Source organism: Ranitomeya imitator, chromosome 2 (genome assembly GCF_032444005.1).
Source record: "Ranitomeya imitator isolate aRanImi1 chromosome 2, aRanImi1.pri, whole genome shotgun sequence".
Lineage (NCBI taxonomy): Eukaryota > Metazoa > Chordata > Amphibia > Anura > Dendrobatidae > Ranitomeya > Ranitomeya imitator.
Window position 1 is genome coordinate 479,888,300 of NC_091283.1, and position 25,743 is coordinate 479,914,042.

At 44.6% G+C, this 25,743-nt stretch overlaps 1 protein-coding gene across 1 annotated transcript in view; it reads left to right on the forward strand.

The window, feature by feature from the left end:
- Positions 1-25,743, forward strand: part of ITGB3 (integrin subunit beta 3) — a 112,893-nt gene that overhangs the window by 2,571 nt on the left and 84,579 nt on the right. The window contains exon 2 of the mRNA XM_069751334.1: positions 17,807-17,889. Within this exon, the coding sequence (XP_069607435.1) occupies positions 17,807-17,889 (83 nt within the window). The remainder of the gene's footprint in view (positions 1-17,806; positions 17,890-25,743) is intronic.

Consider the following 25,743-nt stretch of genomic DNA (forward strand, 5'->3'; position numbering starts at 1 on the left):
TGTATTTATTTTAGTACCTAGGTTTACAGTAGTTATGGTGGTTTTAAGAAGGAGTGGGGTCCATCCCATATCCAAAAGTCAGGGAATTGTAGTTCCACAGTGTATAGGGGTTTTAGGGTATGCTGGGAGTAGTAGCTCTCCAATTGCTTGAGATGTCATAGAGTGATGGGAGTTGTAGTTCCACAGTGTATAGAGTTGTCAGGGCATGCTGGGAGTAGTAGATGTACAGTCCTAGTATTTGTCCACTGCTAAACATATATGTAGATGTATAGAGTGTGGCACATAGGCCCAGACACTTCTTCCCACGTCCTGTACATATGTTTCTATACTGTATATGTCATTGTTTGGCGAGGCGCCTTGTCTACATGGGAATTTACTTTAATTCCGCTCATATGCAGTGATGTCAGGGCTAAAGAACACATTCGCCCGCGCCTGCGATATATTCCCTGTGGTTTGCCTTAAATGGGCAGTGACATTTCTGGGCTGAACTAGAAAACTGCCAAGTATTGTGACCAGATGAAGGGTATTATAACAGTACATAGCAGTCCCTGCCATGTACCCAGCGTCAGCCCTGCCAAATGGGTCAAAGATGGTAGTAAAAGACCTTCTATTATACATGAACTATACACACACTTTACAATTCTTGCCTATTTCCTTCAGCAGCGATGAAACCTGACGGTCTGGATGTCAGACTAAGTTCACACTGTTTTTTATGGAGGATGGGATCTGCTTCAAAATGGAAAACTCTTCCAAAAGCCTTTATAATCCCTTTTGGTAAAGACAAACTCCTCCAAAAACTCCTGATAGAAAGGAGCGTAAATGAGCGTCTTTTGAAGCAGTTTCCGCTTGAAAATCATTGACGTATTGTAAATTAAAATGCCCAGACTGTACGCAGCACAATATGGCATAATTCCCAATGACCCGGGACATCCACACTTACTGATTATAACCTGCAGCCGGGATCCATTGTATGATGTCTGAAGGCTTATAATTGCTAACTTCTGTCAGGGAGATTTCCCACATGTATAATGGCGCTAAGCTCACCATATGTGACCGCATTGTGACACTATAATGAATGATGGGGAATCTGAGGAAAATAATGCAGTTTTTCTCCTGTACCCAGGGCCGGTATTAGACAAAGTGGGGCCCTGGGCAAAACTTTAAAGTGGGACCCCAAATGCTCACATATTGCACCATCACACAGAAACATTTCAGCTGTATTTACATGTGCTGAGTTCAGGCCTCTAAATGAGTGTGATCGAAAATAATGAAGTCGGTCGACACTTATTTCCTGGCCTCTTTACAGCGGCTGAGGAACAATGATGGGCACAGAACAATGCCTAGTAAATCAATCTGTTAACATACAGTATCATGTTATCAGCAGCATGTCTGCCGTATTCACCGGGCAATGTGCTGCTGAGAACAATTATTTTTCTTCCGATATAAACAATCCAATCACTCGATAAATAGATAAAACACAAAGGTGTCCCACACTGCACAGATATTGGTACTTCTCTAGACTTATAACACCAGAGCAGCCACTATGAAGTGACCAACTCAATGAAGCTCACCAATCATAAGATCATTTAAAATTTAACTTTTATTAATAACATATAAAAGATCCAAATGACCGCTCAAAATATTTATTTATTTATTTATATCAAGAATATAATGCATCCCCCTCATAGAGTATAATGCAACCCCAACACATACACACGGTATAATGCAGCCCCCCAAATGCACAGTATAATACAGCCACACACACACACACACACACACACACACACACACATGCAGCCCCACAGTCCAGCTGTATTATAAAAAAATAAATACAATACTGACCTCTCCCTGTTCCCCCGCAGCTCTGGCTTCTGCAGCACATCTCTTCAGCTCCACTGCTAGCACAGCGTGGAACACGATGAAGCGACATCATCACATGCCTGCTGCGTCAGAGGCAAAGGGGGAGTGGTGGGAAAGGGAACATCATGTGACGTGCTCTCCTCCATCATTGGTTTCAACTGTATCGGTATCATAGATAAGTAGAATGCGTGATGCGTGGAGCTGCGCCAAGCCTCCATTACTCATGGGCCCTATAGCGGCTGCGTGCTGTGCCGCTGTTAGCGGCACTCCACTGGCTGAGAGCCCCTGTGGTAGCGGGGGCCCTAAGCAGATGCCTAGTCTCCCTGCCCTTAACTCTGTCTCTGGCTGTGCCAATGTTACAACCCCATTACCGAACATAGCCCTGGCAAAATGTCTACATGTTGTCATACATAGCATTTTTAGAGGTGGACCATGTCACCATTTCTTTTTCTCATAGTCTTTAACACAAATGGACATAACGATACAGTCACACTGGGGTCTGGAAGTGTGGAGGGAGCATAGGAGCTGTTGTTTATCCATTTAGAAATTGTACTCAATCTCTGATATAGACATTTATATTGAGCGGGCACCAATACACCAATTTATATCGTCCAGCATGATGCGATTGCTTAATTCCAGTGGGTCACCATGGCAGGTAGGGGCCTAGTGAAGGCTCCATGGCTGCCATCTTGGTCCTTCATAGGAGTTAATGGTTTATACTATATACTGCTATCATGTGATATTGTAGTATATAGAACAAGCAATCGTAAGATCCAATGTTAGAGTCCTTTAAGGCCAGTCTCACACGTCCAGATAATTCCGGTACCGGAAAAATCGTTACCGGAATTATCCGTGTCCGTGTCTCCGTGAGCTCCCGTGGTACATCAGTGTGGCACACGTGCGGCACGCATGTGCCGCCCGTGTGCCGACTGGGTACCACACGGAGCGTGCAGGAGACAGCGCTAGAGATAAGCGCTGTCCCCTGCATCTGGTGCTGAAGTGGCCATTCATATCATCTTTCCAGCAGCGTTCGCTGGAAAGAAGATATGAAAAATCCTTTTTTTTTTGTCCTCGTGTTTAAAATAAAGATCCCTGTCGCCACCCCCCTCCCATCCCCTATGTGCCCCCCCGCTGTTACTAAAATACTCACCAGCTCCCTTGCAGCGTCCTGTCCTCGCCGCACCTTCTCCTGTATGAGCGGTCACGTGGTGCCGCTTATTACAGTAATGAATATGAGGCTCCACCCCTATGGGAGGTGGAGCCGCATATTCATGACTGTAATCGGCGGCCCCACGTAACCACTCATACAGGAGAAGGTGCGGCGACGACAGGACGCTGCGAGGGAGCTGGGTGAGTATTTTAGCAACAGCGGGGGGGCGCACAGGGGGTGGGAGGGGGGTGGCGACAGGGATCTTTATTTTAAACACGAGGACAAAAAAAAAAGGATTTTTCATATCTTCTTTCCAGCGAACGCTGCTGGAAAGAAGATATGAATGGCCGCTTCAGTACCACGTGGGGGGGACAGCGCTTACAGTAGCGCTGTCTCCTGCACCGCACACGGACTGCACACGGACAGCGTCCGTGTTTTACACGGACCCATTAACTTTAATCGGTCCGTGTAATCTGTGCGCTCCCACGAACACTGACATGTCTCCGTGTTTTGCACACGGACACACAGTCCGTGAAAACACGCTGACATGTGCAGTGACACATTGCTTTCAATGTGTCTACGTGAGTCACTGTCTCCGGTACGTGAAGAAACTGACACCTCACGTACCGGAGCCACTGACGTGTGAAACCGGCCTAAAGGGGTTTTCCGGTCTTACTTTGACTGTAGATTTGTGAATCCTCACATTGCATGTACTGCATGCAGTGAGTATTCTCCGGTGTCAGTGCTGGGAACATAGTCATGCATATTCCCGGCCACAATTCAACTAGACTGTTTCTGTCGGATTGTGGCTTGGAGTATCCATATTGCATACTGGCGATCACATGATTGTGCCGCCAAAGAAGCCTCCACTTTGAGGGTTCACAAGTCTGCAGCCACATAGAGTAACTGCAGACTTGTCATTATAGGCCAGACAACCCCTTTAAGGGGACTTAAAAAAAATTAAGTGCAAAAATAAAAAAATGTAAAAAAGTTTTTAAACCTATAACAAATTGTAAAACTTACAAATATCTGGTATCTAAACTGTTGTGAATTCTGTGGCTGAATTCACTCCTGTGGTACTGCAGCTTCTGAGCTTCCTCCCTCAGGTGTTCTGGTGAGCTCGTTGGCTGCTTTGTTATTTAACTCCACCTGATTCTGTCTTCCTTGCTCCTTGTCAATGTTCCAGTGTTGGACCTGAGCTTCTGGATCTCTCCTGTGGCCTGCTGATCTGCTTAGATAAGTGCTTCTTTGCTTTTGTTGCTACTTTTTCTGTCCAGCTTGTCTATTCGTTTTTGCCGGAAGCTCTGAGACGCAAAAGGTGCACCGCCGTGCCGTTAGTTCGGCACGGTGGGTCTTTTTGCCCCCTTTGCGTGGTTTTTTGCTTTAGGGTTTTTTGTAGACTGCAAAGTTCTCTTTGCTATCCTCGCTCTATCTAGAATATCGGGCCTCACTTTGCTGAATCTATTTCATCCCTACGTTTGTCTTTTCATCTTGCTAACAGTCATTATATGTGGGGGGCTGCCTTTTCCTTTGGGGTATTTCTCTGAGGCAAGTCAGGCTTGTTTTTCTATCTTCAGGCTAGTCAGCTCCTCAGGCTGTGCCGAGTTGCATAGGTAGTTACAGGCGCAATCCACAGCTGCCTTTAGTTGTGTTAGGATAGGTTCAGGTATTGCGGTCTACAGAGATTCCACGTCTCAGAGCTCGTTCTATTGTTTTTGGGTTATTGTCAGATCACTGTATGTGCTCTGATTGCTGGCACACTGTGTCACTGGATTGCCTACATAACAGTACAAGGAGCCAACCTAATGATTCTCAATAGAGGGAAAAAAGAAGTTCTGACATCATTTTTTTTTCTCAGCTCTGTGTTCAGTCTTTTTTTTCCCCTAGACATTTGGGTGTTTCAGAACACAGGTGTGGACATGGATATTCAGGGTCTGTGCTCTTCAATGGATAATCTCGTTACAAATGTACAAAGGATTCAAGATACTATTGATCAGAAATCTATGTTAGAACCAAGAATTCCTATTCCTGATTTGTTTTTTGGTGATAGAACTAAGTTTCTTAATTTCAAAAATAATTGTAAGCTATTTCTGGCCTTGAAACCTCATTCTTCTGGTAATCCTATTCAACAGGTTTTGATTATTATTTCTTTTTTGCGCGGCGACCCTCAGGACTGGGCATTTTCTCTTGCGCCAGGAGACCCTGCATTGAGTAATGTCAATGCGTTTTTCCTGGCGCTCGGATTGCTTTACGATGAGCCTAATTCAGTGGATCAGGCTGAGAAAAATTTGCTGGCTTTGTGCCAGGGTCAGGATGATATAGAAGTATATTGTCAGAAATTTAGGAAGTGGTCAGTACTCACTCTGTGGAATGAATCTGCGCTGGCAGCTTTGTTCAGAAAGGGTCTCTCTGAGGCTCCTAAGGATGTCATTTGTGGGTTTTCCTATGCCTGCTGGTTTGAATGAGTCTATGTCTTTGGCCATTCAGATCGGTCGACGCTTGCGCGAGCGTAAATCTGTGCACCATTTGGCGGTATTGTCTAAGATTAAACCTGAGCCTATGCAGTGCGATAGGACTATGACCAGAGTTGAACGGCAAGAACACAGACGTCGGAATGGTCTGTGTTTCTACTGTGGTGATTCCACTCATGCTATTTCTGATTGTCCTAAGCGCACTATGCGGTTCGATAGGTCTGCCGTCATTGGTACTGTACAATCCAAATTCCTTCTGTCCATTACCTTGATATGCTCTTTATCATCGTATTCTGTCATGGCGTTTGTGGATTCAGGCGCTGCCCTGAATCTGATGGATTTGGATTATGCTAAACGTTGTGGGTTTTTCTTGGAGCCTTTGCGGTGTCCTATTCCGTTGAGAGGAATTGATGCTACACCTTTGGCCAAGAATAAACCTCAGTACTGGACCCAGCTGACCATGTGCATGGCTCCTGCACATCAGGAAGTTATTCGCTTTCTGGTGCTACATAATCTGCATGATGTGGTCGTGTTGGGGTTGCCATGGCTGCAAACCCATAATCCAGTATTGGATTGGAACTCTATGTCGGTATCCAGCTGGGGTTGTCAGGGGGTACATGGTGATGTTCCATTTTTGTCTATTTCGTCATCCACTCCTTCTGAGGTCCCAGAGTTCTTGTCTGATTATCAGGATGTATTTGAAGAGCCCAAGTCCGATGCCCTACCTCCGCATAGGGATTGTGATTGTGCTATCAATTTGATTCCTGGTAGTAAATTCCCTAAAGGTCGATTATTTAATTTATCCATGCCTGAACACGCCGCTATGCGCAGTTATGTGAAGGAATCCCTGGAGTAGGGACATATTCGCCCATCGTCATCACCACTGGGAGCAGGGTTCTTTTTTGTAGCCAAGAAGGATGGTTCGCTGAGACCATGTATTGATTACCGCCTTCTTAATAAGATCACTGTTAAATTTCAGTATCCCTTGCCATTGTTATCTGACTTGTTTGCTAGGATTAAGGGGGCTAGTTGGTTCACTAAGATAGATCTTCGTGGTGCGTATAATCTGGTGAGAATCAGGCAAGGAGATGAATGGAAAACTGCATTTAATACGCCCGAGGGTCATTTTGAGTATCTAGTGATGCCGTTCGAACTTGCCAATGCTCCATCTGTGTTTCAGTCTTTTATGCATGACATCTTCTGTGAGTATCTGGATAAATTCCTGATTGTTTACTTGGATGACATTTTGATCTTCTCAGATGATTGGGACTCTCATGTGAAGCAGGTCAGAATGGTTTTCCAGGTCCTGCGTGCTAATTCTTTGTTTGTGAAGGGATCAAAGTGTCTCTTCGGTGTGCAGAAAGTTTCATTTTTGGGGTTCATCTTTTCCCCTTCTACTATCGAGATGGATCCGGTTAAGGTCCAAGCCATCCAGGATTGGACTCAGCTGACATCTCTGAAAAGTCTGCAAAAATTCCTGGGCTTTGCTAATTTTTATCGTCGCTTCATCTGTAATTTTTCTAGCATTGCCAAACCATTGACCGATTTGACCAAGAAGGGTGCTGATTTGGTTAATTGGTCTTCTGCTGCTGTGGAAGCTTTTCAGGAGTTGAAGCATCGTTTTTGTTCTGCCCCTGTGTTGTGTCAACCAGATGTTTCTCTTCCGTTCCAGGTCGAGGTTGATGCTTCTGAGATTGGAGCAGGGGCGGTTTTGTCACAGAGAGGTTCTGGTTGCTCAGTGTTGAAACCATGTGCTTTCTTTTCCAGGAAGTTTTCGGCTGCTGAGCGTAATTATGATGTGGGCAACCGAGAGTTGCTGGCCATGAAGTAGGCATTCGAGGAATGGCGTCATTGGCTTGAAGGAGCTAAGCATCGCGTGGTGGTATTGACTGATCATAAGAACCTTACTTATCTCGAGTCTGCCAAGCGCTTGAATCCTAGACAGGCCCGTTGGTCGTTATTTTTTGCCCGCTTCGATTTTGTGATTTCGTACCTTCCGGGCTCTAAAAATGTGAAGGTGGATGCTCTGTCTAGGAGTTTTGTGCCCGACTCTCCGGGTTCATCTGAGCCGGCGAGTATCCTCAAGGAAGGAGTCATTGTGTCTGCCATCTCCCCTGATTTGCGGCGAGTGTTGCAAAAATTTCAGGCGAATAAACCTGATCGTTGTCCGGCGGAGAAACTGTTCGTCCCTGATAGGTGGACTACTAAAGTTATCTCTGAACTTCATTGTTCGGTGTTGGCTGGTCATCCTGGAATATTTGGTACCAGAGAGTTAGTGGCTAGATCCTTCTGGTGGCCATCTCTGTCACGGGATGTACGTACTTTTGTGCAGTCCTGTGGGATTTGTGCTAGGGCTGAGCCCTGCTGTTCACGTGCCAGTGGGTTGCTTTTGCCCTTGCCGGTCCCAAAGAGGCCTTGGACACATATTTCGATGGATTTCATTTCTGACCTTCCCGTTTCTCAAAAGATGTCAATCATTTGGGTGGTCTGTGATCGCTTTTCTAAAATGGTCCATCTGGTGCCCTTGGTTAAATTGCCTTCCTCCTCTGATTTGGTGCCTTTGTTCTTCCAGCATGTGGTTCGTTTGCATGGCATTCCTGAGAATATTGTTTCTGACAGAGGTTCCCAGTTTGTTTCGAGGTTTTGGCGAGCCTTTTGTGGTAGGATGGGAATTGACCTGTCTTTTTCCTCGGCTTTCCATCCTCAGACTAATGGCCAGACCGAACGAACCAATCAGACCTTGGAGACATATCTGAGATGTTTTGTTTCTGCAGACCAGGATGATTGGGTGTCCTTTTTGCCGTTGGCTGAGTTCGCCCTTAATAATCGGGCCAGCTCGGCTACCTTGGTCTCTCCATTTTTCTGCAATTCTGGGTTCCATCCTCGTTTCTCTTCAGGACAGGTTGAGTCTTCGGACTGTCCTGGTGTGGATTCTGTGGTGGACAGGTTGCAGCAGATCTGGACTCAGGTAGTGGACAATTTGACCTTGTCCCAGGAGAAGGCTCAACTTTTCGCTAATCGCAGACGCCGTGTGGGTCCCCGACTTCGTGTTGGGGATCTGGTTTGGTTATCTCCTCGTCATATTCCTATGAAGGTTTCCTCTCCTAAATTTAAACCTCGTTTTATTGGTCCATATAGGATTTCTGAGATTCTCAATCCTGTGTCTTTTCGTCTGACCCTCCCAGACTCCTTTTCCATACATAATGTATTCCATAGGTCGTTGTTGCGGAGATACGTGGCACCTATGGTTCCATCTGTTGAGCCTCCTGCCCCGGTTTTGGTGGAGGGGGAATTGGAGTATATTGTGGAGAAAATTTTGGATTCTCGTGTTTCTAGACGGAAACTCCAGTATCTGGTTAAATGGAAGGGTTATGCTCAGGAAGATAATTCCTGGGTTTTTGCCTCTGATGTCCATGCTCCAGATCTTGTTCGTGCCTTTCATGTGGCTCATCCTGGTCGGCCTGGGGGCTCTGGTGAGGGTTCGGTGACCCCTCCTCAAGGGGGGGGTACTGTTGTGAATTCTGTGGCTGAATTCACTCCTGTGGTCACAAGTGGTACTGCAGCTTCTGAGCTTCCTCCCTCAGGTGTTCTGGTGAGCTCGTTGGCTGCTTTGTTATTTAACTCCACCTGATTCTGTCTTCCTTGCTCCTTGTCAATGTTCCAGTGTTGGACCTGAGCTTCTGGATCTCTCCTGTGGCCTGCTGATCTGCTTAGATAAGTGCTTCTTTGCTTTTGTTGCTACTTTTTCTGTCCAGCTTGTCTATTCGTTTTTGCTGGAAGCTCTGAGACGCAAAGGGTGCACCGCCGTGCCGTTAGTTCGGCACGGTGGGTCTTTTTGCCCCCTTTGCGTGGTTTTTTGCTTTAGGGTTTTTTGTAGACTGCAAAGTTCTCTTTGCTATCCTCGCTCTATCTAGAATATCGGGCCTCACTTTGCTGAATCTATTTCATCCCTACGTTTGTCTTTTCATCTTGCTAACAGTCATTATATGTGGGGGGCTGCCTTTTCCTTTGGGGTATTTCTCTGAGGCAAGTCAGGCTTGTTTTTCTATCTTCAGGCTAGTCAGCTCCTCAGGCTGTGCCGAGTTGCATAGGTAGTTACAGGCGCAATCCACAGCTGCCTTTAGTTGTGTTAGGATAGGTTCAGGTATTGCGGTCTACAGAGATTCCACGTCTCAGAGCTCGTTCTATTGTTTTTGGGTTATTGTCAGATCACTGTATGTGCTCTGATTGCTGGCACACTGTGTCACTGGATTGCCTACATAACACTAAACGTCCATAAAAATTCAGTCTATCAAAAATATAAAATTAAATAACCAATACGCTAAACACCGTAATGAGATCAAAATGCCAGAATTGCTGTTTTTCAGTTACTGCTCCTTCCTAGACCTACAAAAATACAATGAAAAGCTGATCAAAACCTCATATATTCCCTACCTTGGTATAGTAAAACTGTCGACAGACAAAAAGGAAGCCCTCACAGACCATCAAAAAAAAAAACAAAGGATCATTACAAGGTTTGGAAAATGGCAATACAAACCAAAATTTCTTTTTTTTTCTACAAACATACAAGTTTTTTTATCACTTAAAAAAACTGTGCAAATTTGGTATCTCTATACTGACCTGGAGAATCATGTTTTCAGATTATTTTTACAATACAATGAATGCTGTAAAAAATCTGTGGTACACTTGTATATTTTCGATCATTTCTCTTCACTTATCCTGTTTTTTAGCATTTTATATGCTAAAGGGAATGGTGTTTTTCCCTTCCCCCATGACGGCACACCTGAGAGAGGGGATCCGCCCAGCCAGGACAGGAAACCCTACTGAAAATAAAAGGGCGGTACCTCTCCCTCGCTTCAGTTGGGTTTCCTGTCCTGACAGGGACCCTCTTACTGAACACGGCGGTTCACTTACCCAGGTCCCGTCCCGGCGTGGAAGAATCAGGCAGCGCCTGTGCGTCGGGTTCGGAAGTCTGGAAGCGCCGTCCACAGGTCCCCCGGGTCTCTGCGTCCGAGCGGGCGTTGAGCAGCATGGTCAGAGGGCTGTGTTCCCTTCCATGGCTGCCACGCCGCCCTCCCCTCTCTGCCGGCGTCCAGGTGCGGTGGCCGCTTCCGGGTCGCTCGTCTGACGTCACGCGCAAGGCACGCTGGGAATGGGTGTGCCCGCGTGACGTCGGGGGCGGGCGCCGGATCCAAGATGGCGGCGCCCATGATGAGAACGCCGGCCAGTGAAAGGGAACTCCGGCGGCACGGCAGAGAGTGGGAGGGGGTTAATTTGGGCACCGAAGGAGGCGGGGAGTGCAGTGGACCCCCATAAAAGGGGGTTAGACCACAGAAGACGCGCTCATGTCCATACACTTCACCATGGAAGTAGGACAACAGGAGCAGCAGCAGCAGCAGCAGCAGCCGCCTTCACAGCAGCAGCAGCAGCAAATGGAGCTCTCACCAGATGCCTTGCCGAGCCACCAGCATACCAAGAGCAGCCGCTCAAGTGGTAGGAACAGCAGTCGTTCTGTCCGGCAGGATTCGTCGGCGTCCAGGAGGGACGCTTCACGTGCATCTGTCCAGCCTCCAAAATCGGTACCCTTGATTGTCGGTAGTGGTGAGTGATCTACGTGAATGTCACCCTTATGGTAACAGGGTCCATTTTTGTCTGTTTTGATCACTAGGGGTCCAGGAAAGCGGTTGGTAAAACAAAGAACCGAGAGTGTGCCCTTTGTAGAAACCCGCTTGCAGTTCAGTGGCAGAAGGATCTCTGTGCTGACTGCATTACGAAAACCATACAAGAAGAGACCCCTAATTTTGCCACTAGCCTAAAAGCCATAATACAGGCTGAAATAAAAGACTCCTTAAAATTGGCCCTTAGCGAACCAAGAAGGAGAAGCCGTAAGGCGTCCACAGACTCAGATGCCTCTCAGAGACAGGGGAGTCATAAAACATCCCGGTCTCCCTCTACCTCCTCGGCCTCTGTCCAGTCTTCAGATTCCTCCTCGGACAGTGATTCAGGAGGTCGTCCATGTTTCCCAACTGAGGACGTAGATAAACTGGTCAAAGCAGTTAGATCTGCAATGGGGCTTAAAGAGGAGAAGACACCTAGGTCACTAGAAGATGTCATGTTTGGTTGCCTAGAAGAAAAAAGGAAACGCACGTTTCCGGTTAATGCAAAAATAAAAGCATTAATTGACAAAGAGTGGAAAAAGCCCGAAGAAATGGGTTCCTTGCCCTCTTCATCCAAAAGGAGATATCCTTTTGAGGATAAAGACTCTGAGTCCTGGGAAAAAATCCCTAAGATTGACGGGGCAGTAGCCAAATGTTTAAAAAGATCATCCCTTCCGTTAGAGGACTCTGGTGTTCTCAAAGACCCGCTTGATAAGAAAGCAGATAGTTTCCTGAGACACATCTGGGAAGCCTCAGTGGGGGGCCTTAAGCCGGCGATTGCGGGAACATGTACGGCCCGTGCCCTAATGGTCTGGCTACATCAGGTAGAAGATCAGCTGAAAAACAAAGTACCCAGAACTGACATCCTTGCAAATATTTCTTTGCTACAAGGAGCAGCAGCTTTTTTGGCAGACTCTTCTGCGGATTCCGCAAGACTAACAGCTAGAGCCGTGGGTTTGTCCAACGCGGCAAGAAGAGCCCTCTGGCTCAAAGGTTGCCCGGGGGATTTGCCATCTAAACACAAACTGTGTTCTATTCCATGTGACGGCCAACTTCTCTTCGGGAAAAAACTTGAAGACATCCTGGAACATGCAGGAGATAAAAAGAAAGGTTTTCCCAACATCCCTAAAGATCCTAAAAAACCTTTTTTTTGGAGGAGAAGATATAATAGAGGTCGCCCCCCAGGGGAGAGGAAAAGTTGGGATTTTAGAGATAAAAGAGGATCGGGCTATATGTTTAAAGGCCCCTCCACATCGGCAAAAAAATCCCCCCAATGACATTACGCCAGAAGTGGGAGGAAGACTCTCCCTCTTCTTTCCGGCCTGGGTAAATATCTCCCCCAGTATCTGGGTCACGAACATCATCAGAGACGGCCTAAAAATAAAATTCGTCTGTCCTCCCAGACGAAACTTCATAATAACTCCCCGACGGAAGTCTCAGCAGGAACAATCTGCCCTAGAAACCGAGATCTTGGGACTTGTCCACAAAAAGGTTCTTCAGGAAGTCCCGGTTCAGGAGGAAGGAGAGGGGTTTTACTCCCCCCTCTTCTTGATCCAAAAACCGGATGGTTCTTGGAGAACTATTATAAATCTAAGGAAGCTCAACCAATCCATAGAGAACTACACTTTCAAGATGGAGTCTATAAACACGACCATAAAACTTCTCTTCCAACACTGCTTCATGGCAGTAATAGACTTAAAGGATGCTTACTACCATATACCAATACATCAGGAATATCGGAAATACTTGAGGGTAGCTCTCTATATTCAAAATCAGGTAAAGCATTTTCAATATACAGCTCTTCCATTCGGCCTGTCTACAGCCCCCAGAGTTTTCACCAAAGTGATGGTGGAAGTGATGTCATACCTCCGGTCCCGGGATGTAGTAATTGTCCCATATCTGGACGATTTCCTGGTAATAGGGAGGTCAGAGTCCCACTGCACTCATCAAATATCAGTGGTAACATCAACTCTAATGGAGCTGGGTTGGATAATAAACATCCCCAAATCCAGACTACTGCCAGTAAAAATACAGTCCTTCCTGGGGTTAATACTGGACTCCGAGCGTCAGCTCTGCCTCCTTCCACAAAACAAAGTGGACAAGATAATAAACCTGACCAGTACAGCAATACGTCAACCCGCAATGACTCTCAGAAAGGCGATGTCCCTTCTAGGCTCGTTAACATCGTGTATACCGGCAGTAGAATGGGCACAATTCCACCTAAGACATCTACAGTGGGAAGTTCTCTCAGCTCAAAGACTGTTAAGAGGGCATTTAGAAGGAAATCTATGTCTCTCCCTGAGCGTAAGGGATTCCCTAGCTTGGTGGACTGTAGAACACCACCTGACAAAGGGGGTCCGGTGGAAAAATCCGGTCATAGACATCATCACGACCGACGCAAGCGGTACAGGTTGGGGAGCTCATCTGAGATCTCACTCTGTACAAGGTACCTGGTCCATACGAGAAAAAAACTATGGATCAAACGAAAAAGAGCTATGGGCAGTGGAGAAAGCCCTAAGACATTTTCTCCCTTTACTCCAGGGTCGCCATACTCGAATCCTAACAGACAATCGAGCAGTGGTGGCGTATGTCAATCATCATGGGGGAACGAGGTCCAAAGGCCTCATGAATGCGTCAAAACTCCTCTTCCAACTGGCGGAACAACACCTGTTATCTCTGTCGGCACTACACATCAGGGGCATAGAAAACACTCAAGCAGACTTCCTGAGTCGCAGAGGCTTAAGACAGGGGGAATGGTCCTTAAACCCCCAGATATTTCAACAAATAGTCCAAGCCTGGGGCTCACCAGAAATAGACTTGTTTGCCAATTCTCACAACAAAAAAGTCAGAAAATTCTGCTCCTTGAATCCAAGAGAACATCCCTTTGCAGTAGATGCCCTACTAATACCTTGGAAGTTTTCTCTGGCCTACGCATTCCCCCCGATAGTGATGATCCCAGCTGTGATCCGGAAGATCAGAGAGGATCAGGCGAGGATTATCCTCATAGCTCCATTTTGGCCAAGGAGACCATGGTTCTCCCTTCTAAGACAGATGTAGGTAACAGATCCATGGATTTTGCCAGAAATTCCGGACCTACTAACCCAGGGCCCAGTAACCCACTCTCAGGTGAAGGGCTTCCATCTGGCAGCCTGGAATTTGAGAGGGCGTTACTAAGTCGCCATGGATTCTCACCAGGTTTAATCTCCACCCTGTTGAAAAGCAGAAAACCCATAACTTCTAGAATCAATGGTAGGACATGGAAAAAATTTCTTGACTTCCTGGGTGAACCATTGGGGGAGGTGGCTCCAGTGGGTCCTATCCTAGAATTTCTGCAAGTCGGATTACATCTTGGGTTAGCAACCAGCACCCTTAAAGTTCAGGTTTCAGCCTTGGGGGCCCTGTATAACTGTAATCTTGCCTCAAATAGATGGGTTTCACGATTCATAAAATCTTGCAGTAGATCTCGGCCGGTCGTTATCCCAAAAATCCCTCCTTGGGATCTAAATTTGGTCTTAGAAGTTCTAACTAAACACCCTTTCGAGCCCTTACAGGAGTTATCACCTAAGTTACTTACCCTTAAAACAGTTCTTCTAGTAGCCCTAACATCGGCACGTAGGGTAAGTGATTTGCAAGCCCTGTCAATATCCCCTCCTTATACTCAGGTTTTTGATGACAGGATCGTTCTAAGACCAGACCCGGCTTATCTCCCCAAGGTGGTTCAAAAGTTCCATAGGACTCAAGAGATTACCTTACCATCTTTCTGTAGTAATCCCAAAAATCCAGGGGAACAAAAGTTCCACATGCTAGATGTGAGAAGATCTATGTTACAGTACATATCTATGACTAGTCAGTGGAGGAAAGACCAAACCCTATTCATAGCCTTTCAGGGTAGCAAAAGAGGGTGTGGGGTAGCTAAAAGTACTATTGCTAGATGGATTAGGGAGGCCATTAGTTTATCCTACTCTGCGGGTGGCACTCCGGTTCCTGAAGGCATCAAGGCTCACTCTACCAGAGCCATGGCTACCTCCTGGGCGGAAAAGGCTGAGGTATCAATTGATCAAATTTGCAAGGCTGCTACCTGGTCCTCACCCTCAACTTTTTTCAAGCACTACCGGCTAGACCTTTCCTCCTCTGCTGACCTAACCTTTGGTAGAAGGGTACTCCAAGCGGTGGTCCCTCCCTAAGGTTTCATTCTACAAAAGTCTCTCAGGTGTGCCGTCATGGGGGAAGGGAAAACACCAGGGTTACTTACTGGTAACAGGTTTTTCCGGAACCCATGACGGCACCTGTATATTCCCCCCCTTTATCACCTTTTCGGTGTGCACTATTGTTTTGGGTGCTTTTTTAGTTAATATGATGTGGTGTTGGATTGCCATGTGTACCAACCAGGGGGGCCTCTCATGCTCTGAAAACCAACTGAAGCGAGGGAGAGGTACCGCCCTTTTATTTTCAGTAGGGTTTCCTGTCCTGGCTGGGCGGATCCCCTCTCTCAGGTGTGCCGTCATGGGTTCCAGAAAAACCTGTTACCAGTAAGTAACCCTGGTGTATCCAAAACTGTCCCCAATGGGGCTCACAATCTAAATTCCCTCAGTATGTCTTTAGAGTGTGAGAGGAAACTGGAGAACCCAGAGGAAACCCCCACAAATAAGGGTAGAACATACAAACTCCTTGCAGACATTATTGGTGGGATTTGATCCCAGGTCCCCAGTGCTGCAAGGCTGCAGTGCTACCCACTGAGCCACCTTAAAGGGGTTTAGCCACAAATTACCTTTATCTTTCTACTGGATAGGTGATAGATGGTTGATTGCTAGGAATCCCATACTAGGACTGCCACCAATATCTACACAATTTCTCCTTGCTGTGGTCCGTATTGAATTAAATGGCATGGCCATTGATTGCACATTGCTAGTCAATGTATTATTTATGGAACTGTTAGAGATAGTTAAAGGGGTTGTCCATTAATTTGGACAATTCCTTTTGAATACTCATGTTTCTCCGTTGTAAAATAATTACACTTATACTCAACTCCGGTTCAAGCAGCGTTGGCACTGGCTGTCCCTGGGATCGTGTAACATTGTTATGTAACGCAATCCCTGTGGCCAATCAGCACTGGATTCACTCTCCTTTTCTTTCGACGTATCGCATGCATGCACTGCTGTTCTCTCATTTCCTCTGGATGTATGTGATACTTCTGATGGCATGGAGAGTGAAACCAGCGCTGACTGGGCAAAGAGATTGCGTGACCTAATGTTACTCGATCCCCAGGAGAACCAGTGCCGACACTGCTGGAACAGCACCAGCACCGGAGATGAGTATAATTGTTAGGCCGGGATCACACATGCGAGAAACATGTCCGTGTCTCGCATGTGAAATCCAAGCTCTGGCGCCGGCACTTGGGAGCGGAGCGTGCAGCTCCATGTGTTGCTATGCGGCCGCACGCTCCACTCTGGAGTGCCAGCGCCAGAGCTTGGATTTCACATGCGAGACACGGACGTGTTTCTCGCATGTATGATCCCGGCCTTAATAGTGGTCTCTAGGGCTCCCAGCAGTCATACATTTATCATCTATCCTTTGCATAGATAATGTATTATTTTGAGGGGTAACTCATAATAATAATAATAATAATAATTTTATTTATATAGCGCCAACATATTCCGCAGCGCTTTACAAATTAAATTTATCAAGATTTGGCATTTAGCCAAAGCCTTGTAGAAAAAACAAGTCAGACGGCCGTATAAATTGGACCGAGATTGGAACGTAATGCATGAACTGGCCGGTGGCTCTCCTGAGCTGGGTGTGATAGCTGCATAGAATTACATGAAGCTGTCATGCTCAGTTAAGGAGAGCCGCCAGCCAGTCCGAGCACTGCATTTCGGTCTCGGGACCCGATTTATACGGCCGTCTGACTACGCCCTTAAGGCTTTTAATTCTGAACATGCAGAAAATGAGCTTTACAAGGTTGTGCGTTTTGGAATATTGGCTCCATTCTTATTCCTAGGTTAAAAACTTTAGAAATAAAGGTTAAAAGGGGTCGTCCAATGCAAACATCCCCTTTACATCAAGGGATGGGGCTTCTATGCTTGGGGCCCACCACCAACAAGCAACAGCTCTTACTTGCTATTCATGTCAGCCATGTAATGCCATATATCCCCAGCAGTAACAGCTGGAGGGTAATTACCTGACTATTACAGTAGTTAAGGGGTCTGGGGAGCCAGTCCCTGGTAATCATCCGCTCCTATATGAAAGAGGTCCTCCATGATGTGGAAAGCATTTTTAATGATTTGCGTACATTTTAGATTTTTATCCAATTGAAGAATCTGTAACCAAATAAATAAAAATTGCTTAACCAGTGATTCCCCAGTATAATATTTCCCAAATTGTTTGCTTTGAACACTGGAGTATTGGAATTGCGCTGAATGTTCAGGTTTCGTGCTGTTTCCCTCAGCACGCTGCTGTTTACAGAAGTCTGTAGTCTGTCAATGGACCCGATTCTACAGGCGCTCAGAAAAGTCAGATTGCGCATGCTATTCCCTACATTGTTGCATGTGCCTTACTAGAAAATGGGACAATTTATCATAACCTGTACTTTTGCTCTGTGCAAGAAAATGTCAGTATTCGAGATCTATATATTTTCTGTATGTGACATGTGCAATATCTGTATATTTCAGCGTCCATCTGCTCTTCACGAGGGGTGAGCTCCTGCCAAAAATGTCTAGCTGTCAGTCCTGTATGTGCTTGGTGTTCTCAAGAGGTAAGGTTCTTCTGTAGGGCGAGATTGTGTTTCTGGGTTACGTAGAAGCTGACTACTATGATAGAGAATATTGGACTGTGGTCAAAGGCTATTATGCTGCGTTATTTGGATGAATCCGCGAAGCTCTCCCTCCCTAACCCCTTCAGCTGGTCTGTAGGTCCTTCATGCTTTCCCTCACCCTCCTAATAAGGCAATGTTTCCCTGGACTCATACTACACGTGGGGCTATGTCTCCCAGACAGATGTAACAGAGCACGCCTGACAGCGTGCCAGGTCCACACCCTCAGCTCCTCCAGCACGTCTAACATCTGGGAATCCTTGTACTTGGAGCTGAAGCTTCTGCTCAACGACTTATTAGTTTATATGTTTAAGTCATTCCTTACATATTATGTGACCGCTGGCGGAGCAGACGAACCAGCTGGACTTCCAGGGTTTCTCTACCAGAAAACCCCTCAGATTGGTTCTACAACCCAATAAACAAAAACTGTCAATTGGACAGTAAAACCTGGTGCTCCCACCCCAATGTATGGACCACTGCTGTAAGAGGCGGTAAGGGATCCGCCAAACCTATGCCAATAAGGATACAGAAATCAATAAGCATTGCAATGTGCAGGGTGGTCCTTCCTCTATATCTCAAAATATAAAAGCGGAGTTTACTGTTATTAAATGTCCCACTTACTAATAGTCTGGAGTTCAAATTGTCCAAAAAAGTGAGTCACTGAATCCGTAATGCAGAGTATCTCAACACACTCACTGAGAATCCTGCTGTGGATTGCTGGTGTCCATGGAAATGGTCCGGAATGGACAGGGCGGTTGGAGTAGAACGTATCTGATGCGCACATTGCAGTTTTTTTTTATTGGTTCTACAACCCACTTAAAGGGGACCTTTCACTGGATTTTTTTTAATTTGAACTGAGTTCCTCCTCCAGTTGGGGCTGCTCCACTGATTTTGGAACAGATTTACTTTTTCTTCTACTCCCCTCAGTTCCAAAGTTATGCCTCTTGTTAATCTAGATACAAATTTTCCCTTGAATCAGCTGAGCGTGTAGAGAACGTCTCTGTGGGCGTGGCCTATTTTGATTGGTCAGCTTCAGAGAAGAAAAAACCCACAGGGAAGTTCTGTATAAGCTCTGTGGGTTGATGGGAAAATTTGAATATTTGTTACCAGGGGGCGTAACTTTGGAACAAAGGGACACAAAAGAAAATATGCTCCAGAATCAGTGGAACAGCAACAGTTGGAGGAGGTGCTCAGTTTAAATAAAAAAAAAAAAATCCAGTGAAAGGTCTTCTTTAAGTGCTCTTTTAGGCCGAGATTTACTAATTGGTGACAATCATCAACCCAGTAACCCTTCTTTAGTTATAGAAGACCCCTCACTTGCTATATATATGTCATTTTTTTCATGTCTGTTTTTTTTTTACTCTTCTGAATCTGGCGTTCCTTTCCATTTGATTCTGTTCCTCTCCATTTCTGAGTTTTGGCCTCCTCTTCCCTGTATCTAAATGTAGTCTTGTTATCCAAATGGATGTGGACCTTAATGTTTCCCTGTGAATATCTTCTTGAAGACCACGCCCACTTGACTAGCACAACTAGACTTATTTACAGGGAAGAGGGGGGTATATCTCAGGAATGGAGAAAAGCAGGAACACAAAAAAAACAGATTCAAAAGAATAGCTGCATTTATAGCAGGTATAAAAAATACATATTTATGGCAAGTGACAGGTTCTCTTTAAATTAAGGTATGGCCCTTCTGCCAGACTTAACGGAAATAGTGGAGCGCTGCACTTTATCTGGCAGTCCCATAGACAATGAATAGCGCTGACGTCAAGGATATATTCCGTAGTTCCATTCAAGACCTTTGCAGATCCAAAAGTCCAGGGACAAGTGTCCTGATCATGGGGATCCCAAAATCAGTAATTACGGTATCCCTGGTCCTATTAATAAGGGATAACTTAGTATTTTGGGAATAACGTTTTAAATGCATTGACTCATGAAGATAACCACAACCATTTATTGCTCTGTATGACAGACTCCCGTTTGGGTAGCTATGAGCCCTAATTGTATCACATCTGAATGGCCGCCATGTAGCACTATACATAATACTATGCAAGTGAAATGCCTTGGTGACCACTGCCACCATGCAGGGAAGTTCAACACTTACTACCAGGTTTTCCCACAAACTACCACTAATCACTGGGGTTCATAGCAGCTGGATATTTGGTGATCAATTTGCTGTCCTTTGACCATTGTGGGGATTGTCAAAAATTGGACATGCCCTTTAAATTGTAATGATGGTTTTACTGCCGCATCCATTTCGCAGAATGTACTATTTTTACCAATCTGATTTTATAAGGGTATGTGCACATGACGTCCCAAAGCTTCTTTGTTTTAAACCTTTTTGGTCTTTTCTTCATCATTTTTATCCATTGTCTTTGCCAGCGGTGATTTTTTTAAAAACTTTTTTTACATTACGTAGTGAGCGTTGAAGCTGGCAGAAGAATGGTCAGGTCATGTCTTTGAAGACCTGATGCGGTTAAAAGACACTCATAAGACTGAACATATGCAAAAGAAGTCATTTTTACATTACGACACATATGTTGATTCTTTTTAGCATTTATTAAGCTCTTTTTCAGGTGGATTTCTGAGCGGACCCGCTTGTAAAAAAAATCATTGCGTACCCATACCCTAATTCTATTTTTTCCACACTATACCAGGTTGTATATTATTAGCTGTAAAGTTGAAAAACCACAACCCACAAATTCCAATAGTATATTGTATACTTCCATGTTTGACATTCAGCTATGTGGAAAGCTTGTGTCACATCATCATTTTTAATCAGAGGTTGACATGAATCACTGGATGTTTGGGTATACTGCAGATTGGGATTTGATTGCTTCCCTATTAAATGTAGACACGTCATTTCCAGACCCCGTGTGAATCACTTTATTGTCTTGAGGGTCAGTTATAGTTAGGATCACATGGGGACAGTGGAAATTGCATTTTTTTCCATTTTGAAGAGAAGGGCTATTAATAAAAAAAAAAGAAGCTTGTCTGCCATTTATAATGACCCGCATCAATGAATGTAAAAAATGAAAGTCAATGGGGTAAACAGGCCATCAACAATCCACTTTGTGGTTGAACAGGATCTTCGAAGTCCCTATTGCACTACTACATTGGGTGAATTGGGGAATTCATAATATAAATAAAAATATTATTGCCATTTTATACATACGGTAGATCATACCCTAACAGCATCTATGTACCTCCCTGAATAGAAAGTATAGCAGCATATGATGTGAATTAAGGGGAGCTGCAACAAATGGAAACTGTCACACTTTATTACAGTCTCCAAGTAATGGACTACAAACTCCCCAGAGACAAAGGAATGGTAAGGCAGATTCATGACGAACCTTATCTGTGTATATAGTGTTAAACTAGCTTGCCTTTTTCTGACCTCCAAGGCTACAATTAACCAGATTGACCCCTGCTTTAAGAATTAAAGAATTATTCCCAAAAAAAGCAAGTTATCCCCTCTGGACCTCCAGGGATCACAAGACTGGGGCTTTGGAACACCAAGAACAGGGCTCAGTGTCTTCATCCTAAAGGAGAAGGTGTGTGTCAGTGTCAGGGAACAGCCAGGAGATCCCACATACTGTATATCTCACCGCCATCGTCCAATGTTCACAAACCAGCACTACAATCATTAACACAATTAGGCCGGCTTCACACTCAGCGTATGAAAATACGGTCCGTATATTACGGCCGTAATACGCTGAAATGTCCCGAAAATAGTGGTCCGTAGCTCCTCCGTAGGCAGGGTGTGTCAGCGTTTTTTGCGCATGGCATCTTCCGTATGTAATCCGTATGGCATCCGTACTGCATGGTTTTCTCGCAGGCTTGCAAAACCAACATACCGCTATAGAAATGATCCATGTGTCCCAAAAAGAAAAAAAAATATATATACTGTATATATATATATATATATATATATATATATATATATATATATATATATATATATGTCATTAGACACATAGATGTATATATATTAATATTTTTTCCAGCGCTATACAGCTTGAAAGCCGGTAATTCAATTACCGGCTTTTTCATTCTCCTTCCTAAAACCCGACATGATTTGAGACATGGTTTACATACAGTAAACCATGTCTTCTCTCCATTTTTTTTGCAGATTCCACACTACTAATGTCAGTAGTGTGTATCTGCAAAATTTGGCCGTTCTAGCTCTTAAAATAAAGGGTTAAATGGCGGAAAAAATTGGCGTGGGCTCCCGCGCAATTTTCTCCGCCAGAGTAGTAAAGCCAGTGACTGAGGGCAGATATTAATAGCCTGGAGAGGGTCCATGGTTATTGGCCCCCCCCTGGCTAAAAATATCTGCCCCCAGCCACCCCAGAACAGGCACATCTGGAAGATGCGCCTATTCTGGCACTTGGCCACTCTCTTCCCATTCCCGTGTAGCGGTGGGATATGGGGTAATGAAGGGTTAATGCCACCTTGCTATTGTAAGGTGACATTAAGCCTAATTAATAATGGAGAGGCGTCAGTTATGACACCTATCCATTATTAATCCAATTGAATGAAAGGGTTAAATAAAACACAAACACATTATTTAAAATTATTTTAATGAAATAAAAACAATGGTTGTTGGAGTATTTTATTCTACGCCCAATCCAGTCACTGAAGACCCTCGTTCTGTGAAAGAAAAAACATAATAAACCAACAATATACTTACCCTCCGCAGATCTGTAACGTCCAACGATGTAAATCCTTCTGAAGGGGTTAAAACATTTTGCAGCAAGGAGCTTTGCTAATGCAGGCTGCTCCTCGCTGCAAAACCCCAGGGAATGAGTCTAAATATAGATCAATGAGCTACATTTAGCTTCATTTGCGGTGAGGCGCCCTCTGCTGGATGTTCATAGATCGTGGGAAATTTCCTAGAAAGCTCCCAGGCTTTCTAGGCAAGTTCCCACGATCTATAAACAGCCAGCAGAGGGCGCCTCACCGCAAATGAAGCTAAATATAGCTCATTGATCTATATTTAGACTCATTCCCTGGGGTTTTGCAGCGAGGAGCAGCCTGCATTAGCAAAGCTCCTTGCTGCAAAATGTTTTAACCCCTTCAGAAGGATTTATATCGTTGGACGTTACAGATCTGCGGAGGGTAAGTATATTGTTGGTTTATTATGTTTTTTCTTTCACAGAACGAGGGTCTTCAGTGACTGGATTGGGCGTAGAATAAAATACTCCAACAACCATTGTTTTTATTTCATTAAAATAATTTTAAATAATGTGTTTGTGTTTTATTTAACCCTTTCATTCAATTGGATTAATAATGGATAGGTGTCATAACTGACGCCTCTCCATTATTAATTAGGCTTAATGTCACCTTACAATAGCAAGGTGGCATTAACCCTTCATTACCCCATATCCCACCGCTACACGGGAATGGGAAGAGAGTGGCCAAGTGCCAGAATAGGCGCATCTTCCAGATGTGCCTGTTCTGGGGTGGCTGGGGGCAGATATTTTTAGCCAGGGGGGGGCCAATAACCATGGACCCTCTCCAGGCTATTAATATCTGCCCTCAGTCACTGGCTTTACTACTCTGGCGGAGAAAATTGCGCGGGAGCCCACGCCAATTTTTTCCGCCATTTAACCCTTTATTTTAAGAGCTAGAACGGCCAAATTTTGCAGATACACACTACTGACATTAGTAGTGTGGAATCTGCAAAAAAAAAGGAGAGAAGACATGGTTTACTGTATGTAAACCATGTCTCAAATCATGTCGGGTTTTAGGAAGGAGAAAGAAAAAGCCGGTAATTGAATTACCGGCTTTCAAGCTGTATAGCGCTGGAAAAAATATTAATATATATACATATATGTGTCTCACTGACACATATATATATATATATACCTATTCTATGTGTACACATTTATTCTACCTATTCTACTGTAAGCTGTCAGTGTGATTTTACTGTACACCGCACTGAATTACCGGCTTTTCTCTCTAACAGCGCTGCGTATTTCTCGCAAGTCACACTGCTTGTCCGTGTGAAATCCGTATTTTTCCCGCTTCCATAGACTTTCATTGGCGTATTTCTTGCGCAGTACGGTGACAAACGCAGCATGCTGCGATTTTGTACGGCCGTAGAAAGCCGTATAATACTGATCAGTAAAATACGGCAGATAGGAGCAGGGGCATAGAGAATAATTGTGCCGTATTTTTTGCGAGTTTTACGGACGTAGTTTCTGCGCTCTTACGTCCGTAAAACTCGCAAGTGTGAAGCCGGCCTTAGGCAATTGGCTGATGAGTGATGGACAAGGCCAGATATTAGGAAGCCCTCAGTGAACGTACAGTATAGTATATACACATCCGATTTCATTTTACTTTTTGTAATTTTTAAAATGTAAAATATGAAAAAAAAAATTTCACCTAAAATACAAAGGAAATGTGTCTTCTTTAACTTTAGGCCTTTTAGGGTATGTGCACACGCTGCGGATTTTGCTGCGGATCCGCAGTGTTTCCGCAGCTGTTTCTCATGCATTTACAGTACCATGTAAACCTATGGGAAACCAAATCCGCAGTGCACATGCTGCGGAAATAAACGCGCGGAAACGCTGCGGTTTATTTTCCGCAGCATGTCAATTCTTTGTGCGGATTCCGCAGCGGATTTCAACCTGCTCCAATAGAAATCTGCAGGTTAAAATCCGCAGATGAAACCGCAAAAGAAACCGCGATAAATCCGCAGTAAAATCCGCAGCGGTTTATCACTGCGGATTTTGCAAATCCGCTACGGAAAATTCCGCAATGGAATCCGCAGCGTGTACACTTAGCCTTAGAGATCATTTTGTCTTCAATTTGCTTAACTGTCCACAATAACAGTAATTTTGACCAGGGGCTCCCAAACTTTTACATGCCACTGTATATACCCCGATACAGTCACTGCCAACTCCACAATAATAAAAGGAACTAGCTGCCACCACCAATAGTTTATACAAACCACACCAACCAAAAACATGGATAGCCAAAAAGTATATCACAAGCAGAAAATCAATTAAAAAATGCCTTTATTAGGTAGAAATGGCAATTAAATAAAAGAATTAATAAAATATGTACGCGTATTAAGACAGAATTACAAATATGTAGATATAATAAAAATTATATCAGATATAAAGTGGTGGACCCAAATATATTATTTTACAGTTACAGTATATTCCCTATTCGTGCATACCCCAAAAAATTTTTTAAAACTAAAATATGACAAGTGATGAACAAGATCGATGTGGATGATAATGGTCATAATGGTCTTGTATAATTTTAACAAAATGAATGATCTATTAATATTGCACACTTTTTTTTGCAAATTAATAGATCATTCATTATGTTAAAATTATACACTATTAATTGCCAAAATGTCCCAAAAGCAATGTTAACAGTGTAGAGCTAAAAAAACAAGTGTAAGGCTATCCCGAATGCTCAGCAGGGAAGAACTACAACACACAGGCGCTAGTGGTAGGCACTGATTTCCACCTGCAAAGGGAACTCTGGATGTGCCTTCGGACCGGCCGGACTCAGCCAGCCCTGTTAGCAGTGCTCTGGATTGAGGACCCCGAAGTCTTCAGTAAAAAGGTAAAGAGACTGCAACCTTGTGTCCTCGTTATTAACTGCGCCTCACATCATCGCCACCTACACTACTGGGAAGCCCTGGGGATATACTTCACCTGTGGAAGGTATACCATCCAGCTGCCATTCCATCACCCCAGCGGACCCCTAAGCAGCGTCGGTCACCCTGACTGAATACCACAGGTGGCGTCACGAATCCTTGACAAACTACATCACCCT